The 23,214-nt window shown below is 34.8% G+C and overlaps 1 protein-coding gene across 1 annotated transcript; it reads left to right on the forward strand.

The window, feature by feature from the left end:
- Positions 1 to 555: 555 nt before the first annotated feature.
- LOC139699814 (rac GTPase-activating protein 1-like) lies at positions 556 to 22,631 on the forward strand. The gene is made up of 10 exons (XM_071598239.1): positions 556 to 588; positions 794 to 996; positions 1,097 to 1,256; positions 1,709 to 1,836; positions 1,940 to 2,129; positions 4,474 to 4,642; positions 6,486 to 6,606; positions 9,136 to 9,282; positions 13,016 to 13,266; positions 22,413 to 22,631. The coding sequence occupies exons 2-10, from the start codon at positions 832 to 834 to the stop codon at positions 22,426 to 22,428; spliced, it is 1,347 nt and encodes a 448-aa protein (XP_071454340.1). The 5' UTR covers positions 556 to 588; positions 794 to 831; the 3' UTR covers positions 22,429 to 22,631.
- Positions 22,632 to 23,214: the final 583 nt, after the last annotated feature.

The following is a 23,214-nucleotide window of genomic DNA, read 5'->3' on the forward strand; positions in this document are numbered from 1 at the left end:
TAATAGTACTCTTTTTTCTTTCTCGAATTTCTTGTCTCAGGATTTCCACATCAGTTCTAAATTCTGTATTACAAACTTTTCTTTCATTACAAACTAAATCATTTTGTATAGATATATAACTCCGAGTTTCTCTTTTAATCTCACATTGAACTACATCTCGTAAATTTTTGATTTAATGTCAATCGAATTAGAATAATGGGAAAATGGAAAGAATTAGAATTTTGGATGGTGGAGAGCGCATGAACTCGATTTTGAAAACGACTGTAGTGAAACCATTTACCATCTGGCAACCCTGGTTTTAGTTCGGCTCTATCAGTCGAACGGGATGAATGTGCCCATATGCCCAATTATTTGCAAATGGTCAGGTCCGGTGAAACATTGAAAATGTTTTCGTGGTAAGCATGGTTATAATTACTGTTATCGTTAAGTAAAATATAAACTGATTTCATGCATATTAGAACCATGAGTTGTCATTTTGTTGAACTCTCGATTTCATTATATATTACAGCTCTCACGAGAAGTCACTGATTGAGTTGTACGATGATATAACGAGACTTCAGAATATTTTGGTCGATGGATGTGAACAAGGTGGGCGTTCTTTATTTCGTTAACATTTGTTTATCGTTTTATTGTTTTGTTCTGTGGACGTGCTTCATTGTGAGCTCTGAAAAAAGTACCCTGTGGCGTGACATTTATGTATGTAACTGTTGTGGAACATATTTCGTAGATGGGCAAAGACTTATCTAGATGGATGCCTTCCGAAACGCAATGAATAATTCTAAGATCATTACAGAATTTGTACGATTTGCCGTTAATCACGAGAAGTGTCGAATGCATTGGCTGGCATCAATTGGGGAATGTTCGAAGTTGAAGAAAGCGCTGGACGAATCCCGAAAAGAAGTGTCTTCTTTGGAGTCCAAGTTGCAGTGTGCAAGAAAGTTATTAGACCTAGAAAGAAAGCATGTGAGAGCTGTAAATACGGAAAAACTAGAACTGGTACCAATATTCACGAATTTTTTGTTGTCCTTATTATTTTCTGAAGCTGTACCTGAGCCAAATAGAATTACGATTTCTAAAACCTACTGTTGTTTTTCAGGAGAGAAAATTCGCTGTACTATTGGGTTCGTCAGCATCACAGCGAGAAACCAACTTTGATGCAGAGACCGCAATGATACCGAAATTGAAATGGGAAAGAAACAGCCGATCGTTCGTCGATGGTGGTAGGATGAGAACTTCAGACTCTTTGGAAATGACCGGTAAGAATCCAGTGTGTACCAAGAATTTCCATTCGAGGATAATAGGTATAATGGCATAGTTAAATTGTTAAGCCTTGTGCAGACCTTGAATGAGATAGCCCAACGTTTAAGTATCCAAGTACCTTGCATGAAGTCAACCATATCAAATGTATTGCAACGTGTGACAGGTGATTGTATTAAAATTTGTAGCAAGTGACAGGCCTCTTTAAGTTATGACATGCTTTGAAGTAGGGGCTACTCCTTTCAACATTTGATATTGCTAGTATTTTCTAGTGTGATATGCCTAATCCTTAGTACCTAGTCCCAGGACTTCACATAGTGCATAAAAATGACATGGTGTTAACTCGATACCATATACTTAATTTTTTTAGCTGTTCCCCTCTGTGTTTTTGTACATGTCAATCTAATTCCCCTAAAAATTGTAAAAAAAATCATTATGCATTTTCTTGCAGATTCCTGGATATTAGATTTCAGCTACTCGCAATCAGATGATGACATCTCTGGTGAAACTTGGAAGAAGATGAGACCTTCATTGGATTGCCCATCTTTCAAGGGTAGACAATCATTTGGCAGTTCTGATGTAAGTCACTTTTTGTGTGCATTTGCATCTTTTTGCTGTGGTTGGTGGCTTTATTTAGGAATTTGTTTGAATGGCCTTATCTATTATGACAATCACTTTTTAGAGAAGTCACAAGATAGAAATGCTATCAGGGGACAAATTAATTCAAGTGACTACAGGAAATGGTTTACCGGAGAGTACTATAAATAAAGCATGTGCAACTGATCAAGGGATTATTAAAGAGGAACAGATGATGGGTAATCCTCACAACTCTCAAGTCCCAGTAAGTTATCTTTCGGCCTCATTGCTCAATGGTGAGTGAACTGTGATGAATTGGTATTAATTGTAATTTGGTATATGTGGTAAATATTAGCATTAGAGGTTATCAAGAGTAATGAATTGTTGAAAGTGTAATCTACTTATTTGTATCCATCATGGTTGATAATTGTGAGTACTTAACGTGAAATGGCAATATTTCTCCCTCATTTTATTGCTTCCTGGCCTCGAGGCCTGTGTAAGGTTGCATGTAGCTAATGACATTTAATTTTCTTGTTCACTTTATTGACTGCGATGTTCTTTCCTGGTATGTGGAGTCATTAATTAATACTAACCCATTTCCATGAATTACCAATGTTATTCCATTGGTGAATGGCAAGTCAAATTAATTTTGTCTCCCTAGTTAAGGAAGGAAAAAGAAATTGAGCATTAAATTTTATTCAATAATTATGTTGCTCATAGGCAGTGGTCAATGGTCTGCATTTTATACCTCTTTAAGAGTTCACTTCAGTACCAATTGTATAAATTCATTTGGATCTTCACCAATCAAAGGGCCAATTGATTTCTTACCGAAGCCAATGCAATGACTGTTGTATCATTGATTTGTATGAATACAATTGGCTTTTGGTGAGAGTAGTTTATGGATCAAATCAAGTTGTGTGGTAGTGGAGGGTGATTTTGTCCAGTTTGTGTTGGAGGAATTACTTTTGGGGATTGGATTGGTGCAGTGGTTAGCATACTGGCTTCCCACCCTGAAGGCTCGGTTTAGACTCCTTGAGATTGTAGATTTTTTCAGTGGTATCCCGATCCTTACTTGAGATGCTTGGTGGAGAACACTTTAAGCGAGTACGTCTTCGATTGGATCGGATGTTAAACTGCAAACCTCTTTGCACCCTTTGTGGTAAGAGTAGGCTAATATTGAGGCCAGTTTTCTGTCCACCCTTCCTCCTTTCCCATTCATCCCTCATTGTGCAAATGTTCTCAGCTGTTGGTCTCCTCCCCTAAATCTATGTATTATGAATTACTCTTGATGTGGTTTTAATCTGGTACAAAGCTAATAAACTTCTAGAAAAAATTTCATTGGACTCCTTTTGTGAAATAGTACTTATCACGTAAATAAGTTAGTTCAATCTGTACGTATTTGAATATTGCCTTTTGCCTATTGCCTTTTGTCTAATTACTACCTAAAGTGCTACCTGTAAGACTAAGGATTGGTATATGGAATGCCATTTCATGCAACAAAAAATTCTTTGATTCTGTATTAAGGGACATTATTCATGAAACTCTTCACAGTCAAATCAGGGCTTGAAAATTCACTCATCTGAGTTTATGCATGTAATATAACCATTCTCTTTATTATTTGAATGTTTTTTTTGATGCCACTTCACATCAGCATATCTTCCAAATAAGGATTTGTATTTCACGACCCTTGGCTGTTTTCAACTAGTTCTGACTCTTGTCTTGTTTGAGGAAGTATTTTAAACTTTTAATTATTACTAAAGAATAATCGAGATAGAAATTTAACTTTTTTAATTTTAAAGATTTCTCTACATAAGTCACCATCCTGAGTTATACATTTCTCGAAACGCTTGACCCTTCAAAGGCCATCATTGTAGAACTCCTCAGATTGGGTCGCAAACCATTATTCCCCCTGTTGAATTGCATCATTTGTTGTAAAATCATGGACTGTGCAATTTGGTGTGAGATTAGGAGAACAGGGTGCATGTGGCAAAATATCAAAGCCACATCACTTTGAAATCCCATTGCCTCTGAAAAGGGTTCTGTTGCAGTGGAACCCAGCGTGCTGATATCATTGATACGTGCACTTCTTTGTGAATATTTTCACTCTCAGCCATAATTAAGATGTCTCATTCATTGAAGCACATCAACATAATAGCTGTAATTTACTACATCAATTACATAAAGATCAATTTTATGCAGAAGAACTTTAATCCAGGAATCACAGTTATTTGTTAGTAATAATTACTTAAAAATAATGCCCCAACATATGAAGTCTTAAAATAATATACTATAACTATTTTCTATTATGTTAATAGGATAGGTTATTAATACGATAGGACCAATTATATCCAGTGAATAGATAAATTTAATCTTTAGCTTCCTGTTTGTTGTATATATTTTGAATTTTTTGTCTTTCTTTCATATTGCAAAAGAAACACTTGGCTTTTCCACATAAAATATTTATTCACGACCTAGGTTTCGACGCTCAGCGTCATCTTCAGGTGACCTGAAGATGACGCTGAGCGTCGAAACCTAGGTCGTGAATAAATATTTTATGTGGAAAAACCAAGTGTTTCTTTTGCAATATGTATCGTTTCCACAAAGTGACGCCTGAAGTTATCTCCTTCGTCTTTCTTTCAGTTTCTGATGGATCTGTTGGTTCAAAAGGCAAAGACCCGTCAGTTGATGGATTGCATCCTCCAGACATTGGGTTGGACTTTGAAGTTATGAAAAGAATGAACAGCAGACAGCATTGCTTTGTACAGAGGATAGTTTTAAAACCTGAAGAGTGTAATCCATGTGGGAAAAGGTGGGTGGCCTGTTTTTTTGTTATAATACAATATTTTCTTTACTAACTACATGCCTTGAGTATGATTTTGCATTCTCCCTTACCTCAAACCTCTTTATACCACACAATAAAATTCATTGGCGATTATGGGAAACCTTTCATTTTCCAACCTTTATAAATCCATGGTTCCAAAATATTACAGTGTCTGATGTATAGGTTTGCAATTAATTATTACAGGAATATATTTAAACCTTTATGTAAAAGATAACTCTTTCCATATTTAATGTAGATGTTGATACTGAAGAGTGTGGTCATTCTCTATGGCAATGCCAGCTGGTTGTTTCTTTTGTCTTGAAACTATAAATCCGATCTGCTTTTGAGCTGAGGAAACCATAAAGAGGCCTCACTTTTCTGTCAAAGCCTTTTATCAAGCAATTTCCTGGATATTTTCAAGTTTAACTATTTCACTAAAGATCTGCCATAGGTTTCACTAAACTTTGCTTAGCATAGGTGAACTAAATTACCAGCGTGAACATATTAATCTACAACATTTTTTTCATTAATTCCATTGATGATAGTTTTTTGACATCAATTATCACCTATTCCTTTTCTTCGGGGGCTTCCTCTATCAAGTTCACTCTGCTAAAATTAGCTTAAGTATCAACAATGGATCACATCCTTGGCCATGTAATTCTTCAAAGTTAAAATTATATTCCTCAGCTTACCCACTATTTTTGAACTCAAAAATAAACTGAATTATTTGCTCAAACACCATGGTTAAAAAACAATTTTTCTGTTAGGTTAATGCAAGTTCAGGTCTTGTCTCCTGGATGCTTTAGAGCAAGTCACATAAGCTGCATTAATTATGCGTCAGAACTAATTTTCTTGGCATGTATGAACCTGCCTTTACATTTAATATTATCCATCTTAATATTCAAGGGTATGTAAATAGTGAATAATATATTAATGCAATACTAAAAGTTAGTGTATATGCCTGGAGGAGAACCCAAGTAATTGCAATACAGCCACGTGTCAATCAGGACTCCGAATATTCAGAATAGTACATCTATATATGTATTTGCAGTAGGTACTTTGATATTTGTTTCTGTGTTAAGGAGGTTTCATAAGTTAAGTAACTTTAAACTGTTTAGTCACAAACTCATATTCATCCTGAATAGTTCCTCCATTTATGCAGCAATTCAATGCAGGGAAAACATCAAAAGAGACAAAATTTTGTGTTGGAAATATGGGAGTGAATCGCAGAGAAATAGAATTAGGCAGATTTTTTTCAGTGAATGTAGGTGGTAAAACAAAAGTAATTTACAAATTTTATACAAGGTAGAGCTACTGAATTAAACTGAAACAGCAAAGTGCTTAGTGAAGGAACTCTGAAATTTGCAACAGATAAAATGACAGGTTCTAATTTTTTGAGCATGGCAAACCCAAAAACAATGTGATATTCAAAGCATTTAAGTTTTTCTGGAAAACACAAGTCACAACAGAGCTGTAACACAAAGTCATTACTTTTGAGTAGAATATTGATGCAAACACAAATAAAAAAATGTATTCAATGAAAGTTAGGAACACATGCAATGATATGTACTTATATTTATCTACATCAAAACCCTGTGAGCCACCAAAAAGGTGTGTGGCAGGGGTGTACATATTGCTGGCAGTTAATACAATCCATTGCTAATATGCAAAAATATAAAACTGGAAATCTGATTAATCATATGGCTTTGAAAGTTTTGCATAAAGGATGTTTATGAAGATTGTTGAAAGTGCATCCCAAAATTGAATTTATGGTAAACATGGTTTTCAACGACATCATCCTTGCATTAAAAACTAATTCATTCTTTTGCAGGATTAATTTTTGCAACATGTTAATAAAATGTAGTGATTGTAAAGTTTTGAGTCATCCTGAGTGTAAGGAAAACATCTCATTGCCTTGCATTTCTAGTTGCAGCAGTCCAAAAGTGAAAAAGGTTTGTAAAAGATTTGCTTTTTTCAAAATATCTGGGGTTAAATGTACACTAATTAACTACTGAAATGTATGGGGAGAAATGGTATTAATAATTAAGTGTGAAGTCACTTTTTCTCTTTGAAATAGCATTTATAGTTCATCTCTTGCTGTAGATTTTTTTCTAAAACATTTGTTTTGTTTAATGAAAAAGAAATAAAGAGTAGAATCTCCGGCAGAATGTGAACTTTAACTTTCTGTATATTATTCAGTGGCTGAGTGAGTAGTTTGTTGGAGAGTGGTTCTTTAAGTCGATAGAATGTGGCTCTAATGCATCATTCATTTTCTCAGTCTCATCTTTTTAAATTATTTGTGTAGCACTTAATAATCAAAATCCTTTGAATGTTTCATTGTTAATTAAAATATTTCAATGCTGAAGTTATGAAATGTTTTTGGTGAAAGGTTTACTTTCAGCCACAAACCTGTTCTTGGTTTTCATATTCTAATAAATTTATTTGTGATCAAAATTGTTGAAGCATTATTAGTAGTATTTATATTTAAAAATAAATTAATTTAACTTGGATTGGAAAAATTATACAATTAAGTGAGAATAGAATGGGCGTATGAAAAGATTTCATTTTTCATAAACCTTCAATCGGTGATTTGTGTGATACTAGTCTTTTTATTTTTGGTATTTCTGCATTAGTTCTGAGCAATGAGTATACAACTTTGGATGGAATGAATCATGGAAAAATTGAAAATTGAAAATAACTTTGATTCACTCGTTAAAATTGAACTCATTTCCTCTGTGATGCTCATAGATATGAGCATGACATAGGTAATGTGTTCACTCCTTTTAAAGACAAGTAATCAATATACAAACATGGCAGGGCTAAAATCTTTATGCTTTTTAGTATGATTAATAGGATTGCCAAGCATTTTTGCTAAATACCTAATATATCTCTTTTGCATGGCAAATATTTTTTAAATAAAGGAGATGATCCTCAGAAAATGATGCCATATGCTGGATGTACTTGGAAGGTACCAAATAAACCATTTTCCACCCTTCCAAATTTTTCAAAATATATCCACATTTTATAAGTTTGAGAGATAATTGATTAATAAGGGCCACCTAATCGAAGGACTCATCAATTTACAAAGCTAAACACTTTGCACTAGACACTCTTTCAATAATTTTCCCATTTTGGCGAAGGTCTTAATGAGTTACCTCTATTTTCTATGGAATTGTATAAAGTTGGTTGTTTGTGTATTTATAGATAGATTGTTGTTATTGAACCAGTGTTTCAGATGATATAATGAGTTGTCAAGCTTGGTTTCTAACTACTTTGGATCCATATGGTGTATTGATAAGGTTGCATCATCTTGAAACAACACATTTTCATTCGAAAAACTATTTGGTAAATTATTTTCATAGATTAGAAACTGGAGAGTTACAAGGATGCTTCCTTTTGGCACTCGAACATTTATGATTTCAGGGGGAGATGGGAGCTTTCTCAACATTGTCAACTCTATCTCAATAACTACCATTTGCTTTCCATCCTTTTAATATGATTTTCAACACTAAGAAGTGATTCCCCTGATTCCATTATGTTCACATATTGTAAGGAGAAATTTACAGTCCACTGCATCAAATATCCTTGACAGATCATTGAATACTCCAACAGAGAACTCATTTAAATCCCAGTAATTCATAACCTTTTTTTAAGAAGCCTGCAAAAGCATCACTGGCCCTTAACCTTGCTGCTAGTATATGGGACCCTCATGAAGTTTGATCGATTGCCAAATAGGATTGCATGCAGCGTAGAGGAGATGTATTTGTAAAACGTTATGGTTAACTTAGTTTCATGTCCAAAGTATTAGATAAGCTAGGCTGGGAATCAGTCATGGAGCGAAGGTTAAATTACAGATTAAATCTCTTGCATAAATTGGGAGGACGTCTCTTTAAAAGTGATGTTGAAAATGTATTATTGAACTACGGTAGGAGAGATCATGTCAATAAAATTAGAGATATTGAGTGTAGAACTGATAGATTTAAGATATAATTTTTTCTACCATTGATAAGGGATCAGAATAACATTATACGGCTGCGGTTGGGTCATATTCAGGTCAAAATTAGTCTGGTGTGTATTCACACCCTGCCACACACCCATCTATGCTGTTCCTCGTTAAGAATTTTATTTTTAGTGATCCTGTGATAAAGTCTTGATCTCATTTGGGTTTCAAGAATTTTTGACAAGTAAGACTGACACACCAGATGGTAATTGCTTATACTGCCCTTATCCCCTTTTTTGTGAACCATTTTGATTTTAACAATTTTTAGATGGTCAGGATTTCACAACTTATGAAGGACTCAATTATTATGAATGATAAGGGTTTACTAAATTCATTTAGGGACAGGGATGTTACCAATCCCTACAGATGAATTGACAGATTTTTAGTTAGTAGAATGGCGTATTTTAAATAATAGTGCTCGTTATGAATTATATCTGTACGTTTAAATGTAGAAGTTATCTTTTTTATTTTTAATTAATAGGGATCAATTGCAGACTATGTGCCAGTGGTCTCTCCAATGGTTCCGTCACTGATCATCCATTGTGTCAGAGAGGTAGAATCTCGGGGCCTCAGTGAAGCTGGAATTTACCAAATCCCTGGTTCAGATAAAAAGATTAAAACTCTTAAGGTAACGCTTTGTATAGAAAGTTTAAGAAACAAAATTAAATTTTTTATGTATATCACTGGGCTTTTTTTAATTCATTTGCATAATTCTGTTATAGAGATATGCAGAGATACCTTTAGTTTTCTTATTGCTACTTTTCTTCAGAGAAATCTTTCTAGGCATTAGTCAACACATTTTGGGAAATATTTTACGTTACATAACCTTATTTATTATAATAAGGATTTTCAAGTTCTTATTGGTTCATATTACAATCAAATCACACTATGTTGTACTCTGTGAAATTCATGATTCAGTTGAATCTTGAATATTGACCTTGGTTATCTCCATCTTTGTGAATAATTCACATTACAGTATTTGAATTTTGTCATCAACTTATTTTCTGAAGTTCATGCTGGTAATCATATATTGCCTAGTCATAATCAAAATGGCTCTGTGGAATGGAATGATATCCAATGCTGCCCGTTATGTTAGTTTCTCTTGTCCTTGTTTTTACTCTTTGTCGAAAATGGAAATTGATGAAATCACAGAGCAGTAAGTCAACATCAAGGTTTTTGGTGAAGTGCAGTAAAAGTTATCAAGAAGTAACTGAAATGTTGACAGCTGTTTACAGTGATAATGCTCTGAAGAAAACACGTTTTCAAGTGGATTGAGCATTTTAAAGATGGTCGACAAGACACCACGGTTGATGTAAGACTGTGACAGCCTTCAACCACCTATTTTGATGACAACATTGATCATGTGTGGTCCCTTGTCCTTACTGATCGTCAAAAAACTGCCTAAGTGATAGCTAATGAACTGAAAATAGGAAAATCAATAGTGCTCACTATTTTAACTGTAATTATTGTAATAATGTGAGATTGGCCTATACGAATTCGTATGTAGTTTATTATCCTTACCCTTATATAGGGGTATGGTTTTGGCAACTTTGAGTGGAGCAGGGAACTTACCAGGTTGAAGAGATTCATTTATCAGGAAAAGTAAAGGCTCTTCAATTGCAAGGAAAAATTTTTAAGCTTAAAAAAAATTTTTTTTTGAAAATTTAGAGCTTATGGTTTTTTTAAGGCTGAATATTCTAGTTGATCACTAGGGGCCAGTTTATTTTTTGTGACAAGCAGTGGGTTCAGCTGTGGTGGTATGTTGTGATTCCATCCAGCATTTTGCTGTAGGTAGTTGTTTGAATTATGTTGCGGTGGGTGTTCGTAGAAATGAAAAAAATCAAGTATCAATCAAAAATAAAAAATGATGTGCAGTGATAAAATTCTTCATAAAAGAAGGCTTAGTATGGTATGATTCATTTGAGGATTGTAAATGTGTTTGGGGGTTTGTCTTCTTCTGTTTCCATTTTCAAGAAATACGTGGCTAAGTTTAAATGTGGCCGTGAGAGCCTCTGAGATGATCCATGTGAAGGGCGTCGCAAAATTGCAATCACTGCAGAAATCGACAAAGTGCTGGATACAATTTTGGAAGATTGTTGTATGAAGGTGTTTGAAATTGCTAATGCTGTCGGGATATCAATAGTGGGTTACATTTTGCACCAGGAATTGCGCATGATAAAACTTAGTGCAAAATGAGTGCTGCGCATGCCCACTGTGGATAAAAAATGCATCTGAACAAATTTTTCCAATCAGTGCTTGGCATGCCTTGTGGAGGTTTCTGCAGTGTGCAGTTGTTGAAGGTCTATGTCTTCTGGGATTTACCTTGCATTGGTCCATATTTCCGAGACAGCAGTTTTATTGACATTGCAGTCGGCGTCATCTGGTCAGAAGAGGAGGAAGTCTTCTGACACCGACAGCAAGGCCAGCAAAACTGTTGCACAAGAAATATGGACAAATGCAGAGTAAATCCCAGAAGACTTGGATCTTCAGTGGTTTCAATGCTTTGCCAAAATCAAGAGTGATTTTCTACTTCAACATGTGAAAATGGATGAAACATAGATTTGAAATAACATAACAGAATCAAAACAACAATCTATGCAGTGGATCGAGACTGGTTCTTCTGTTCTGAAGGAGGTGAAGATGGTGCTATCTGCAGGATAGGTTATGCCATTGGTTTTTTGGGATTAAAAAATTCTGTTGACCAATTATCTTTGAAAAGGTGAAATAATTACTGGGTAGTTCTATCCTAACCTTCTAATGAAAATGGACACCCAAAGTCATGAAAGCAGACCTGGCGTGCTGAAGAAAAAAAATTTTCAATCAAGACAGTGGACCTTCCAACAAAAGTGTCTTTGTGATGGGAAATGGGGGACTTTTTGGCATGAAATGCTAAAACATCTACCCCATTCCATGGATATAAATTCTTTCTTTCTCTTCTGGCTCCCGTTCACCCATTCTTAAAACTCAGAAGTTTCCTTGATGGTCAATGATATTCTTCCAACCAAGAAACGATTGAATCTTTTGGATACTTTGAAGCACTCCTAGAAGAGCACTACAGAGATGGAATAATGACACTAGAACACCACTAGATGAAATGTACTAATATTAAAGGCCATTTTGTTGAAAACTAAAACATTTTGAAAACAAATTGTAATTTTCATCGTCAGGCTGAAAATCATTCAATCACTTTTGTAATAACTGGAAATAGCTAGAATTTGTCATTTTTTAAATAAAGCCTATTTCCCAAGAAATTCATTCTTATTGTAGTAGCGTTTCTCTCCTTTAAATTCCATAATCATGAGTTGCTATTGTGAATCCATATGAGCGTGAATTTATATTAGGTGTGAAGAAAATTCACTGCAAACTTATTTTAACTTAAACCTATAAAAAAAATAATGAGAGAAACCTATTTAATGCCTAGATTGTATTAGCTGAATGCTATTAATCTCATGACTGTTTTCAGAGATGGTAGTTATTGATTAAAGCCATCTTTGCCAATTATTTTATAAATTACAATTGTGAGCAAAGACTCCAGGCACTTCAAAACAAATGGAATATTTTTGGCCTGGATTTATTTAATGTTTAATGATAAAATCTAAAATAAAATGGCAGTTGAAATCAATCTTGGATCTCTGGAAATCGCTGTGGTTTGTGAAGTATTGCCTCCTAAAGAAAAAAAATGGAGGATCAGGATTGTCATTCTTGAACCTTCATCTCTTGGATTTCATGGTGGCTAGTGATGAGGAAATTCAAGAAAAGTGAGAGGAATCACTGTGACCTGAAATATTGGGGAGAAGTCGAGGAATTGTGCATAGTTTTTTAAGGTAACTTTAAGGTAGGAAGTTGGGAAGTTGAAGAATAGTTTATTCGAAAATATGGCATTGCCATGTTATGTGAAGTGTTAGACACAGCTTGTGGTAGAAATTTAACATTGGTTGCCATTTATTCATGAAGATTATATTCGGTTCCTTTCTACTAATGTTCTCATCCCTGCAGTGGCATCATGAATTCCTAGATCATTCCCTAACCAGTTCAGTTAGGGAATGATCATTACTAAGGTATTTTTTTGCATTCAACAGTCAAATGGTTTTGGATGCAATTTGCTGAGTTCTTCAATGATTTCCTTCAAAAGGTCAAATGTTGGGACATGTGTATATTTCTGAATGGTTACTCTGTAGATAAGTCTTAAGAACAGCGTATAAAAATTAAGTTTTTATCTTGATTAGTTTTTAGTAACAAAAGTTTACAATACCCTGTGGTATTTATACTTGAATATCATTTTTTAGCATAGAATAAGATTCAACTATAATACCTGTATCTAATTACTTTTAAATAATTAGCTGATTTTCCATTATTTTCAGAAAAAATTTCTGCAAGGAAAGGGTGCTCCTAACTTGGCTGACTATGACATTCATGTGGTTTGTGGGGTATTGAAAGACTTCCTTAGTAGCCTTGGTGAGCCATTAATAACCAATGTTCTTTGGGGTGACTTTGCAAAAGCAGCACAGGTATCTGATTCTAGTGACTCAACTGCTGCACTGTATCAAGCAATATCTGAGCTGCCAAAACCAAACCAAGACACCTTGGCCTATTTGATTCTTCATTTAAAAAAGTAAGTTTGAGATGAAATCAAATGTACATACAAGTAATTTTAGGAGTTGATTGATATATTTAATTTTTCATCTGCAAGAAGGGATTGATTTTTATTTACACTGCTGTATGTGTAATAACTTCCTGATGCACACTGCAGTGCACCTTTGATTTAAATATCTGATGAGGATATCCATGGAGTAAATACATTTGCCTCTTGTATTTAAGACAAACATAGTCGAACATGCATGATAATAATGATAATCTACAAATTATATGTATACATGCATTTCAGCATTGGATTGTAACATTTAATATATTGAAGAAAAGCTGTGACCACGTGTTGAGCATCAAGAGATTGTGTTGAGCATTCATAATACGAAGAAGTGTGCCATTTTTCTGAAATTAAGCTTATTTAAATACATCAGTAATCTCATTTGTGCTTGGTTTAGTAAGGTAAACTGTTTACGGCTATTGGAGTTTTTCATTTATTCAATGGAAATTAATAATGAACAATTCCATGGTATAAAGTTTGAAAATAATAAATCTGGTAATCTGGAAATCATGTTAAGATTGTTCCTTGATGAATTTTCAGTGCTATTACAGCTGAATATTTTATCGACATTTGTTAGTCTCTAAATTAACTTTGTCTAACCCAAAATGTGATAAAAATTATGAAGAAAAATAGGGTGATATGAAGTTATTAAAGAATTAATTGAAAGAAAAATCGGCTATCACTATTTGAAAATTTTAGTTGTTTTTAAATCACACTTTGAAAAGATTCATTTATCATAGCCTACATGTATATGAATGCATGTTGACTTTTTTCATTCTTCCATTGGCGTATTATGTACTAGGCTCCAGGGATGCTTGGGAAGATGAGGGAAATGTTTTGAAAAAGCTACTTATTTTACTTTGGCTGCCTCTTTGGAGTTACTTAAAAGTTACAGTCTCCTGTAGAGTTCTTGAATGTTTACAATATAGTTGCATGTGTGCCCAATATTTCATCCCTAAAATTTATTCCAGTATTCAGGCTCTCCTGAATCTTAGAGATGTTAACTGAAGTTTCTCCTAGCTTCTCTTCAGATCTTGAAGATACTTTTCCACCTCTGGAACACTCTTAAGCTATATTAAGCTCTAAGTTAATTCTTCTTTCGTTAGTTTTTGTATCCTAGGTCATCTTCATCAAAATTAAGTCAGTCCTGAACATTTTTAAGTCTAGGGTATTTCTCCTGCAGTCTGCAAAAGTTGCTGATAATCTTCAGGTTCAAATCCTATGATGTGGAAATCAACCTCCTCTTTGTAGGATCTATTTCCATGCATTTGTGATAGTAGATTGTTTCATCATATTTCAGGAATCAGCTCAGTTGAAGCTTTTACCCTTCAAATTATATTTTTTAAATGTTCATCATTGTTCTCTCTCCCCTTTGTCATCAATTTAATCTCTTCTTGACTCTAGCACTTCTGAAACTTTATTGACAAATGTTTGCTAGTACAGCCTCTTGCAAGCAATAGTTACTTCTTTTTTCATTAACTGAATTATGATTTGTGAATGAGAGAAAAGCAAGCCACCTAATCTCACAATCTCTGAAATAAAACAGTTTCTGGCATCACTTGGTTGAAATTTTTCATATTGAACTTCGGAGTGTTTTAATTTTAAGTTCTCACAATCTCTGCTGAGCAAATAGTCAATGCAGGATGAGAAGGGGCATTGTTCAAAATCAAAAGTTCTTTTACGTATCCTTTGGAATTCCCAGAACATCAACTTGGAACACGTCCATTATAATAACTTCTGTAATCCACACATTTTCCAAATTCCTATTAAGTACAGTATTCATTATTTTCCTCAGAGCTTCTTTTTCTGTTTCCTCTGAATGTGTGACTACCCTCTGCAACATCAAACACTGTGGCTTAACCACCATAACCAATCATTGTGTACGCTGAAGTTCTTTGCATGTAAGTGTTTTACAATTTTTTGAACTGCATCTTGAATTTCAGTGTCATGTATTCTTACCTACCTTATAGCTGTGACATGTACTATCCAGAGGGCCGGGGTTCAAATCCCGGCGGTGTTGAATATTTTTCAGAGGAATCTCGATCCCTACTTGAGGTGCTTAGTGGAGGGCACTTTGAGTGAGTACGCCGTCCGTCGGAGGGGACGTTAAGCTGCGGACCCCTTGGCGCCTTTCGTAAAGAGTAGGCTAATGCCGACGCCGGGTTTCTGTCCGCTCTTCATCCTTTCCTGTCCATCCCCTATGGCGCAAATGACCTTAGCTGTCGGTCGCCTCCCCTCAAAACTACTACTACAACATGTACTATGGAAAGATTGCTTCTTCCAGCTTTCATATTTTGGTAAACTTGGTGTTTTCTGAGACTTCCTCTTGAAATTCTGGGCATGAATATCCAACTTCGGAGAAAATACCTTGATTTTAATCATTCTTTTTTTTTGAGGTGGACGCAGTATGTTTAGTAATAACAAAATTAGGGATTAAATAGGGATAGGGACCCCAGCTTCCAACTTCTAAAGAACTTTCACCATGTCCACAATGTTGAGAAATACGTTATGTTATATGCTATTAGCATTACACTTATTTGATGACATTTTTGTCACACCATTATACTACCATGAGAACTCAAAATATTTGGCATCTGCTTCACATTACAAAGCAGGTGGAAAGAAGTGGCGATCTATTTTAAACAAATGTTGTGTTGTAATTATGCTACTTATGACATTTCGATTAGTGAATTATTTGCTTCATGTTGCAAAGGTATTTCATAATTTACAGTTCTACTGGAAAATTGATGAAATATTACAATATGATTTTCGTTCATGCCTTAAGGAACTTTTATGGAAGACTTATTTTTTGGCAAATCGCTAAAGTGCAGCTATTTTGTGACCCCATGAGAAACCACACACAGTACATGGCAAGAGTCTGTCTATATTCAAGTGGTGTCTGAAATAGGTGTGTCCATAATATGTGGGTATCCATTTTATGGGGGTTTACGGAATGCAGAATTGAGAAGGGTTTATTTAATTGTAGGTTGTCAGCTTTGTCGTTTAAGTTTTAGACTTAAGGAATGTAGTGGTGTTTGGTTTTCAGGGTCCGTACAAAAGGTATTGGGACTGGTTCGCTGAAGCCTCAACTGGTGGATAGGGGTCCGACTGGTCGGCTCAGTAGAGGGGGTCTCCCACCACTTAGGCACACTTTCAGTTCAGTCGCCTCTGGGCATGCGTTGAGACAGGAGGTGGATTTTTGTGATGTGCGATTGCTTGTGGTGTCATCGTGCCAACATGGAGCGCACCGTCGAGCAGCGCTACGCTGTGAAGTTTTGCATTACACTTCAGTCCACCTGACTTTTTCTTGTTTCCACGAATAAAAAGGGAGCTGAAAGGATATTGGTTCGACTCCATCAAGGTTGTTCAAGCAGTGATGACAAAGGCTCTCAACAGTATTCTGGTAACAGACTTACAGTGGGCTTTTGACCTGTGGCAGACATGCCGAACTTATTGTATCGATGCAGGAAGAATGTATTTTCAAGATTATTAAGTAATTGTTATGATAACTGCAATAAATTTGGATTTTTGGAACCAATCCCAATACCTTTAGTGTATGGACCCTGTATATCCATCGAAAGCCTTCCTTAAAATGTACTCTCATAAAAATGTAAAAAATTTGATTATTTCAAAAATAAAATTACTTAGGGTTTGGTATGGTCTATGAGCTAGGCATTATACATTATGAAAGCCTAAATCGTAACTTTAAAAGCTCGTGAAAATTTTTGGTTAAATCTGTGGTAAGAAAATAGTTATGCAAATATCTCGTTCAATACTATCAAGCATATAAACTGAAGTAATTAATTTCAGGGTTGCTTCATGCCATGATTGTAAAATGACCATAGAAAATATTGCAAAGGTGTTTGGACCTAGTGTGTCTGGAAACTGTCCCATTTATATGTCTCCAAAATTCATGTATAATGAAACAGATGTGCAACATCAGGTATGTAAACAATTCATCCACAAGAAGCTGTAGCTTGAGTTCCTTCAGGATATTGTATGTAGTCAATGATGAGTACATACCATTCAAAAAACTGAGATGCCTTGGTAGTCATTTTAACAGTGTAGTCCACTAATATACATTAAAATGCTACAGTTTGAAAGCATAAGTCATTTACCTTGGCTGGGATTCAAAACTGGTCAAGGAAAATGATTTTTACACTTTGAAATTGTTGCATTTTAGTACATACTATATTTTCTAGCCCACAAGGTGCACTTGTTGCATATTCTGGCTCATAAAATGATTGTTTTCTACTTAAGCTAATCTCATTAATTTTTTTAAGGTAATCTACCGGTCAAGGTAGGTTTTTCGATGGACACAACTACCAAACAAATATTTTATTACTCCTAACAAAACACAAAATCCATCATCCTACTCTATATCAGGTCCCTCTTCATCTCTGAGTACTTTCTTCCTCCCTTCATCCCGTCCAACATCCCTATCCTGTTCCTTCCCTTTCCTCTTTTGCCCAACATTCTACCCTCTATCACAGTATTCAACATCCCACTGCCGGTCAACACCCCCTTCATCCACTTTTCCTGCCTCCATAGGATTGCTCCCAACAAACCCCTCTCTTCGCCCACCATACCAAGTACTTCCTCATTTGTTTTCTTCTCTGTCCATTTCACCTTCTCCATTCTTCTCCACACCCACATTTCAAAAGCCTCCAGTCTACGTCTATCCTCCTGCTTCAATGACCACGTTTCCGCGCCGTACATAGCTACGCTCCATATCAAAGTTTTTACGAGTCTTTTCTTAACATCCTTACTCAAAGTCCCCGTCATCAACTCCCTCCTCCTTGTGAAAGCCTCTTTGCCTAGCGCAATTCTTCTCCTTACGTCCCTACTACTTTGACCGTGTTGGTCCAAAACACTACCGAGATACGTAAACTGTTCTACCTGCTCTAGTTTTTGCCGTCCTATTTTAATGTTAAGCTTGGCCTTTTTCTTTCTAGAAAATCGCATAACCTTTGTTTTATTAGTATTGATTCTCATCCCATACCTGTTGCACTGAATTTCCAATTCACTCAGCAATGCTTGCAGCCCCTTGGCTGACTGACAAACTAAAGCTTGGTCATCAGCAAACCTAACTGATTTTACGAATCCCCCGCCCACTTTCATTCCTACCTCGAGTTCTTCCCATGCCTCTTTGATCATTTCCTCTGCATACAGGTTGAACAGCAACGGTGATAATGGGCAACCCTGCCTTACACCCCTTCCTAACACTGCCCATCCTGACTCCCCGTTTCCCACCCGCACCTGAGCAGTCTGAGACATGTACAGGTTGCGGATTAGCCTCCTTTCCCTCCAATCTATTCCTATTTTCTGCAATATACTCATTAGTTTTTCCCAATTCACTCTATCAAACGCTTTTTCAAAATCTACGAAACAGGCAAATACCTCCTGGTTGTGTTCTATATTCCTCTCGATTAATAATCTCATTACTGCAATGGCATCACGCGTACCTCTCCCCTTCCTAAACCCAAACTGATCATCCCCTAAGTAATCATTTGCCCTACTCTCTATCCTTTTGTTTATGATCCTGAGAACAACTTTAGCTGCGTGGGATATCAAACTAATTGTCCTATAGTCCTCACACTCATTAATATGAACAGTGAAATACATACCAAAAAACTTCTCAAAAAAGATTCCTTACTTGGGTTTGATTAAATTGGTAGAGTGCATGCCCTGCAATAATTGTGAAATATAGAACTAGAGATTTGCTTGCTGCTTTGGAGTTCTAGGAATTCTAAGCAGTGAAAGTGGCATGTATGTGTTTAATTTGGTCATGACTACTGCAAAAATCATTGGTATTTGTGTATTAATTTAATTCATCCAACTTAGTCTTTGTCATTATGCATTGTAATTCTTTAATTTTTGTCTTTTAATTTGATGGCAGTATATTAATGAAATAGGTACACATAATGCAGTTCTCTGAATTTTTTTTTGCATTGTGTTACTCCTTTTCCTTCTGAAGACTTTCCATTTGATTAGTGATGAAAACTTGTTTTAGGAAATGAGTTGGATCATATAAATTACTAGAATTTCCATTAGCTTGGTAATTTTGTTGATCTTAAAAAGAAATTATTTTGTGATTTAATGATCACTAGACTGTTGTTAATCATTCAGCTTTAAAAATCGTGTGGTTTCATTTTCATAGTTGATTGAAATAACAAAGTTTCGTTTATTTAGAAAAAATATGTGTTTAGTGCAGTGATTGAACAATTCTATTGAAAAGGGGTAATGCTGGAATAGAGCAATGCTGAGTCGAATGAAGTTCATGGGCCATCTGCTCCTGTGTTTGTGACTGTGTACAATTGGGTAAATGAGTTAAAATTTTGTATGACATCCACATTTGATAAAGATATATTGGGACATCCAGTTGACATGACTTCCTCCAAAATAATTGACAAAATTCACAATATGGTTTTGAATAATTGATGTGTCAAAGTGTATAAAATTGTTGAGGCTGCAAGATTGTGTTTTCAATTTAGCACTAAAAATTGGACGTGAAAAAATCTCAGCAAGATAGATGCTGCCACATTTGGCCTCAGTGGAGAAAAAATGCAATCCTGTTTTCAATTTGGAGATTGTTTTGGTGCCTTTTCGTTGCAATCCTTACAAGCTTGTGTGCCTATCCAAATCAGTTGGCCTAATAGGTGATGGCCCCGGTTTTTTGGGATGCATGCAGAATCATCTACATGGAATCCTTGCAAAAATGGCAAATGATAAATTAAGAGTGTCATGTGTCGTTAATGCCCCAGTTGACCAAAGAAATCAAGAAAATAAATCCTGATATGGCAAAGAAAATAATTTTCTTCCATGAAGACAATGCACCCATGCATTGTCTTGATGGAAGTCTGTGTAATTTCAATAGTGAAAATTATTGCATTGAACTTAAAAGTATTACATACATATTTACTGTAATTCCCCTGATTTGGCCCAAAGTCACTTTTTATTTCCAAACATGAAAAAGTAGCCTGGTGGAAAATGGTTCATGTCGAAACAGGAGGTCATCACGAGAACATTTGCCAATTTTGAGTACCTTCTGAAATCTAACTTTTTGGACGGCTTAAAAAAGTTGCAGTGATGTTGGGAAAAGTGTATTGAGCTTGGAGGAGGTTAAAAAAAATTACTCGAAATAAAGTTTTTCTTTTTATTCCTTTTGACGTATAGGAGGACCCACTTATTTCAATTCAATCATGGACCTACTATTTCTTGAAGGGTTAAGGTTATATTGTTTCAAATTTCCTTCGGTTGTGGTAGAGAAAATGAAAGTATATTGCAAACTTTTATGCACCAGAGCAGCATTCAGCTATATACATCGGTAGTTAGAAAAGTCCTCGGACTCTGAGAGACCAGAATCTTAAAGCTGTACTACTTAAGTAGTAGTATTCCTAAGGGTGTTAGTAATTGGTTTGTCATATTTGGGTTTAATCATTCTAATAATTGCTTCTTGGCAAATAATCCTCCTATTCCATTTACCTATTTTATTCTTACCTGTTAATTACGCCTGCTATCATGTTTTGTATATTAACTGAATATATTTTTTCTTTTTATTACCAGCACAAATTCCGTCTAGGTCCTTTATCAATGCTTGCTGGTTTTTTTCTCTTTAATCAAAATACTAGTTGCCATGTAAGTGCATATTTATTTAAATATGGCAAATGCAAGTAAATTCATGAATATAAAATGAAGTTATAATGGTATTATAAATTACAATTTAGTTCATATGTAAGGAGTTGAAGATTCAAAATGTCCAGAAATATAGGCTTTTGTACCCTTTTCTTTTATATTTTTTCAACAGGTAATCATGCTAGCTTAATGAACTAGCAAATAATGATGGAAAGGGAATTAGATAAGCTACCTTTTTTTTTAGTAATATTTTAATTTCTATGTATTTATCATATGTGCATTGTGTAATTATAACCATCACATGGTATGTTCTGGATGGAAGCAAGCCTCACCTCAGCTGTAGGTCCAAAACTACTGCTACTACTATTTAATCGTTTCCTTGTCCTTCCCTATTTCTGTGCGTGTAGTTTCATTTGCTGCTTTCTGTATCCTTATTTTTATTTTTTCCTATTTTTCCTCTATAGTACCCAGCTCTCTGTCCTCTGTAATAATTTTCTCTTAGGCCTGCTCATACTCCTCTCTTGTCGTTCCAGTTGATGCTTCCAAATTCCATTTCCAAGCTCATCTTCCCTGTTTACCCTTTTGAATTGGACAGTACACTAAATTATTGCTAAATTATAGTATGAGTCCAAGTCTGCTTCCGAGAAACTGCAAAAAAATCATGCTGTTCCTATATCTATGCCTAACCATCATATAGTCTCACTGATATCTTTCCAAATCCCTTGGTATGTTGTGTGTATTTCTCCTTTTGTGGTGCCTAAACCATGTATTTGTGATGACATCTCTTTCTATGTCTACCATTGCGTTCCAATCCCCTATCACTATCATGTGTTTCCATGCAGGTATATCCATGATTATATCTCTATGTGATTGCATATTCTATCAAATTCTCCCTTTCTATGATTGTTTGTTGCTATGTATACCTGAACAATAACTAAGTTTGATGATTTCACTTTTACTTTGATGAGTAATATGCTATCAGTTGCTTGGTCAATGTTTGCAATGCTTATTCCTACCTTTTAATTCAATATTATTGCCATCCCAGGCTGGCTCTTTTCCTCTCCTCTGTATGTTATTCTATAATTATCACTCCAGGAATCTGCTATTCTTGCATCTCATCCCATACAGCTGTAAAACATTAATATATCCTCTCTATGATGACTTGTTAAATATGCACAAATTAATTACTTAAGTGATTGTTTTAAATGATTATGGTACTTATATTTAAATACTATTAAACAAATAAATGCATAACTATTTCATCGTTAAAGCTTCTCCTGGTCAAAAGATTTTATTTGCTTGCGTAGGGGCAAATTATTCCTATAAATGGTGAATAGTTGGCATCTAAGGTATCCAGCAATTATATATATGAACACTTATTGGTATCATAATGAATATCTATTATTGAGAAACATTGGTATCAACTTTTCACTATTAAGTTTATTAAATAATTTTCCTATTGATCATATTATTTTCAGATTATCAAATCGTTGATGAGGATACAGTCTGATTACTGGCTCTCTTTCATCAATAAAGAAAATACACCATGCATTACTCAGTCACCTGGCGTTATTGCTCCATTGTCAGCTAACTCAAAGACACCTTTAATGGTAAAAGAGAAGAAGAAGTTTCTTCAGAGAAAGTTATGAAAATTTTTCTGCAGGGATAATAAAAATGATACTCATCATTGTAACAGGTATTCACCACAAATTTTCATTATTTTTATTGGATGTGTTTTATATACAGGAATTTCATTGCCATCTTACTATTTTAACGAGGTTTGTGTTTTTACTTATTTAATCATATTTATTCTTCAATATGTAACCTTTTCAATTTTTGGTTTGCTGTTGTTACTTCGGTTCGTATTTTCTGAAAAGTTGTTCATTTTGTATACATTGATATCAGTTTTTACTGTCAATTAGTTCCTTTATCTATGTTATCAATGATTGTAATACTTCCATTGATAAGCTGCGTAAATATGTCCATATTTTGAGAATGATGAAAACAAATGCAATAAACTCTCGATTATCCATGCTAATGGATGCACTATGAAGCTCGGATAATTCAAAAACACAGATAATCAAAATTTGTGGCAAATATCGCTGTGATATAAATGAATATATATCGACACTCCTTTTTCATTTCATACGTTTAATTACTTTTTATCTATAAAGAGTACATTTTTCTGTTTTTCAGTTGACTTATAAGATCAGGACTATAGATTTAATATTTACAATATACTATTACTATAATACAAAAACACAAACTATCATCAACTGA

This window comes from Hetaerina americana, unplaced genomic scaffold, assembly GCF_022747635.1.
Source record: "Hetaerina americana unplaced genomic scaffold, ioHetAmer1.1.p SCAF_91, whole genome shotgun sequence".
Taxonomy (NCBI): domain Eukaryota; kingdom Metazoa; phylum Arthropoda; class Insecta; order Odonata; family Calopterygidae; genus Hetaerina; species Hetaerina americana.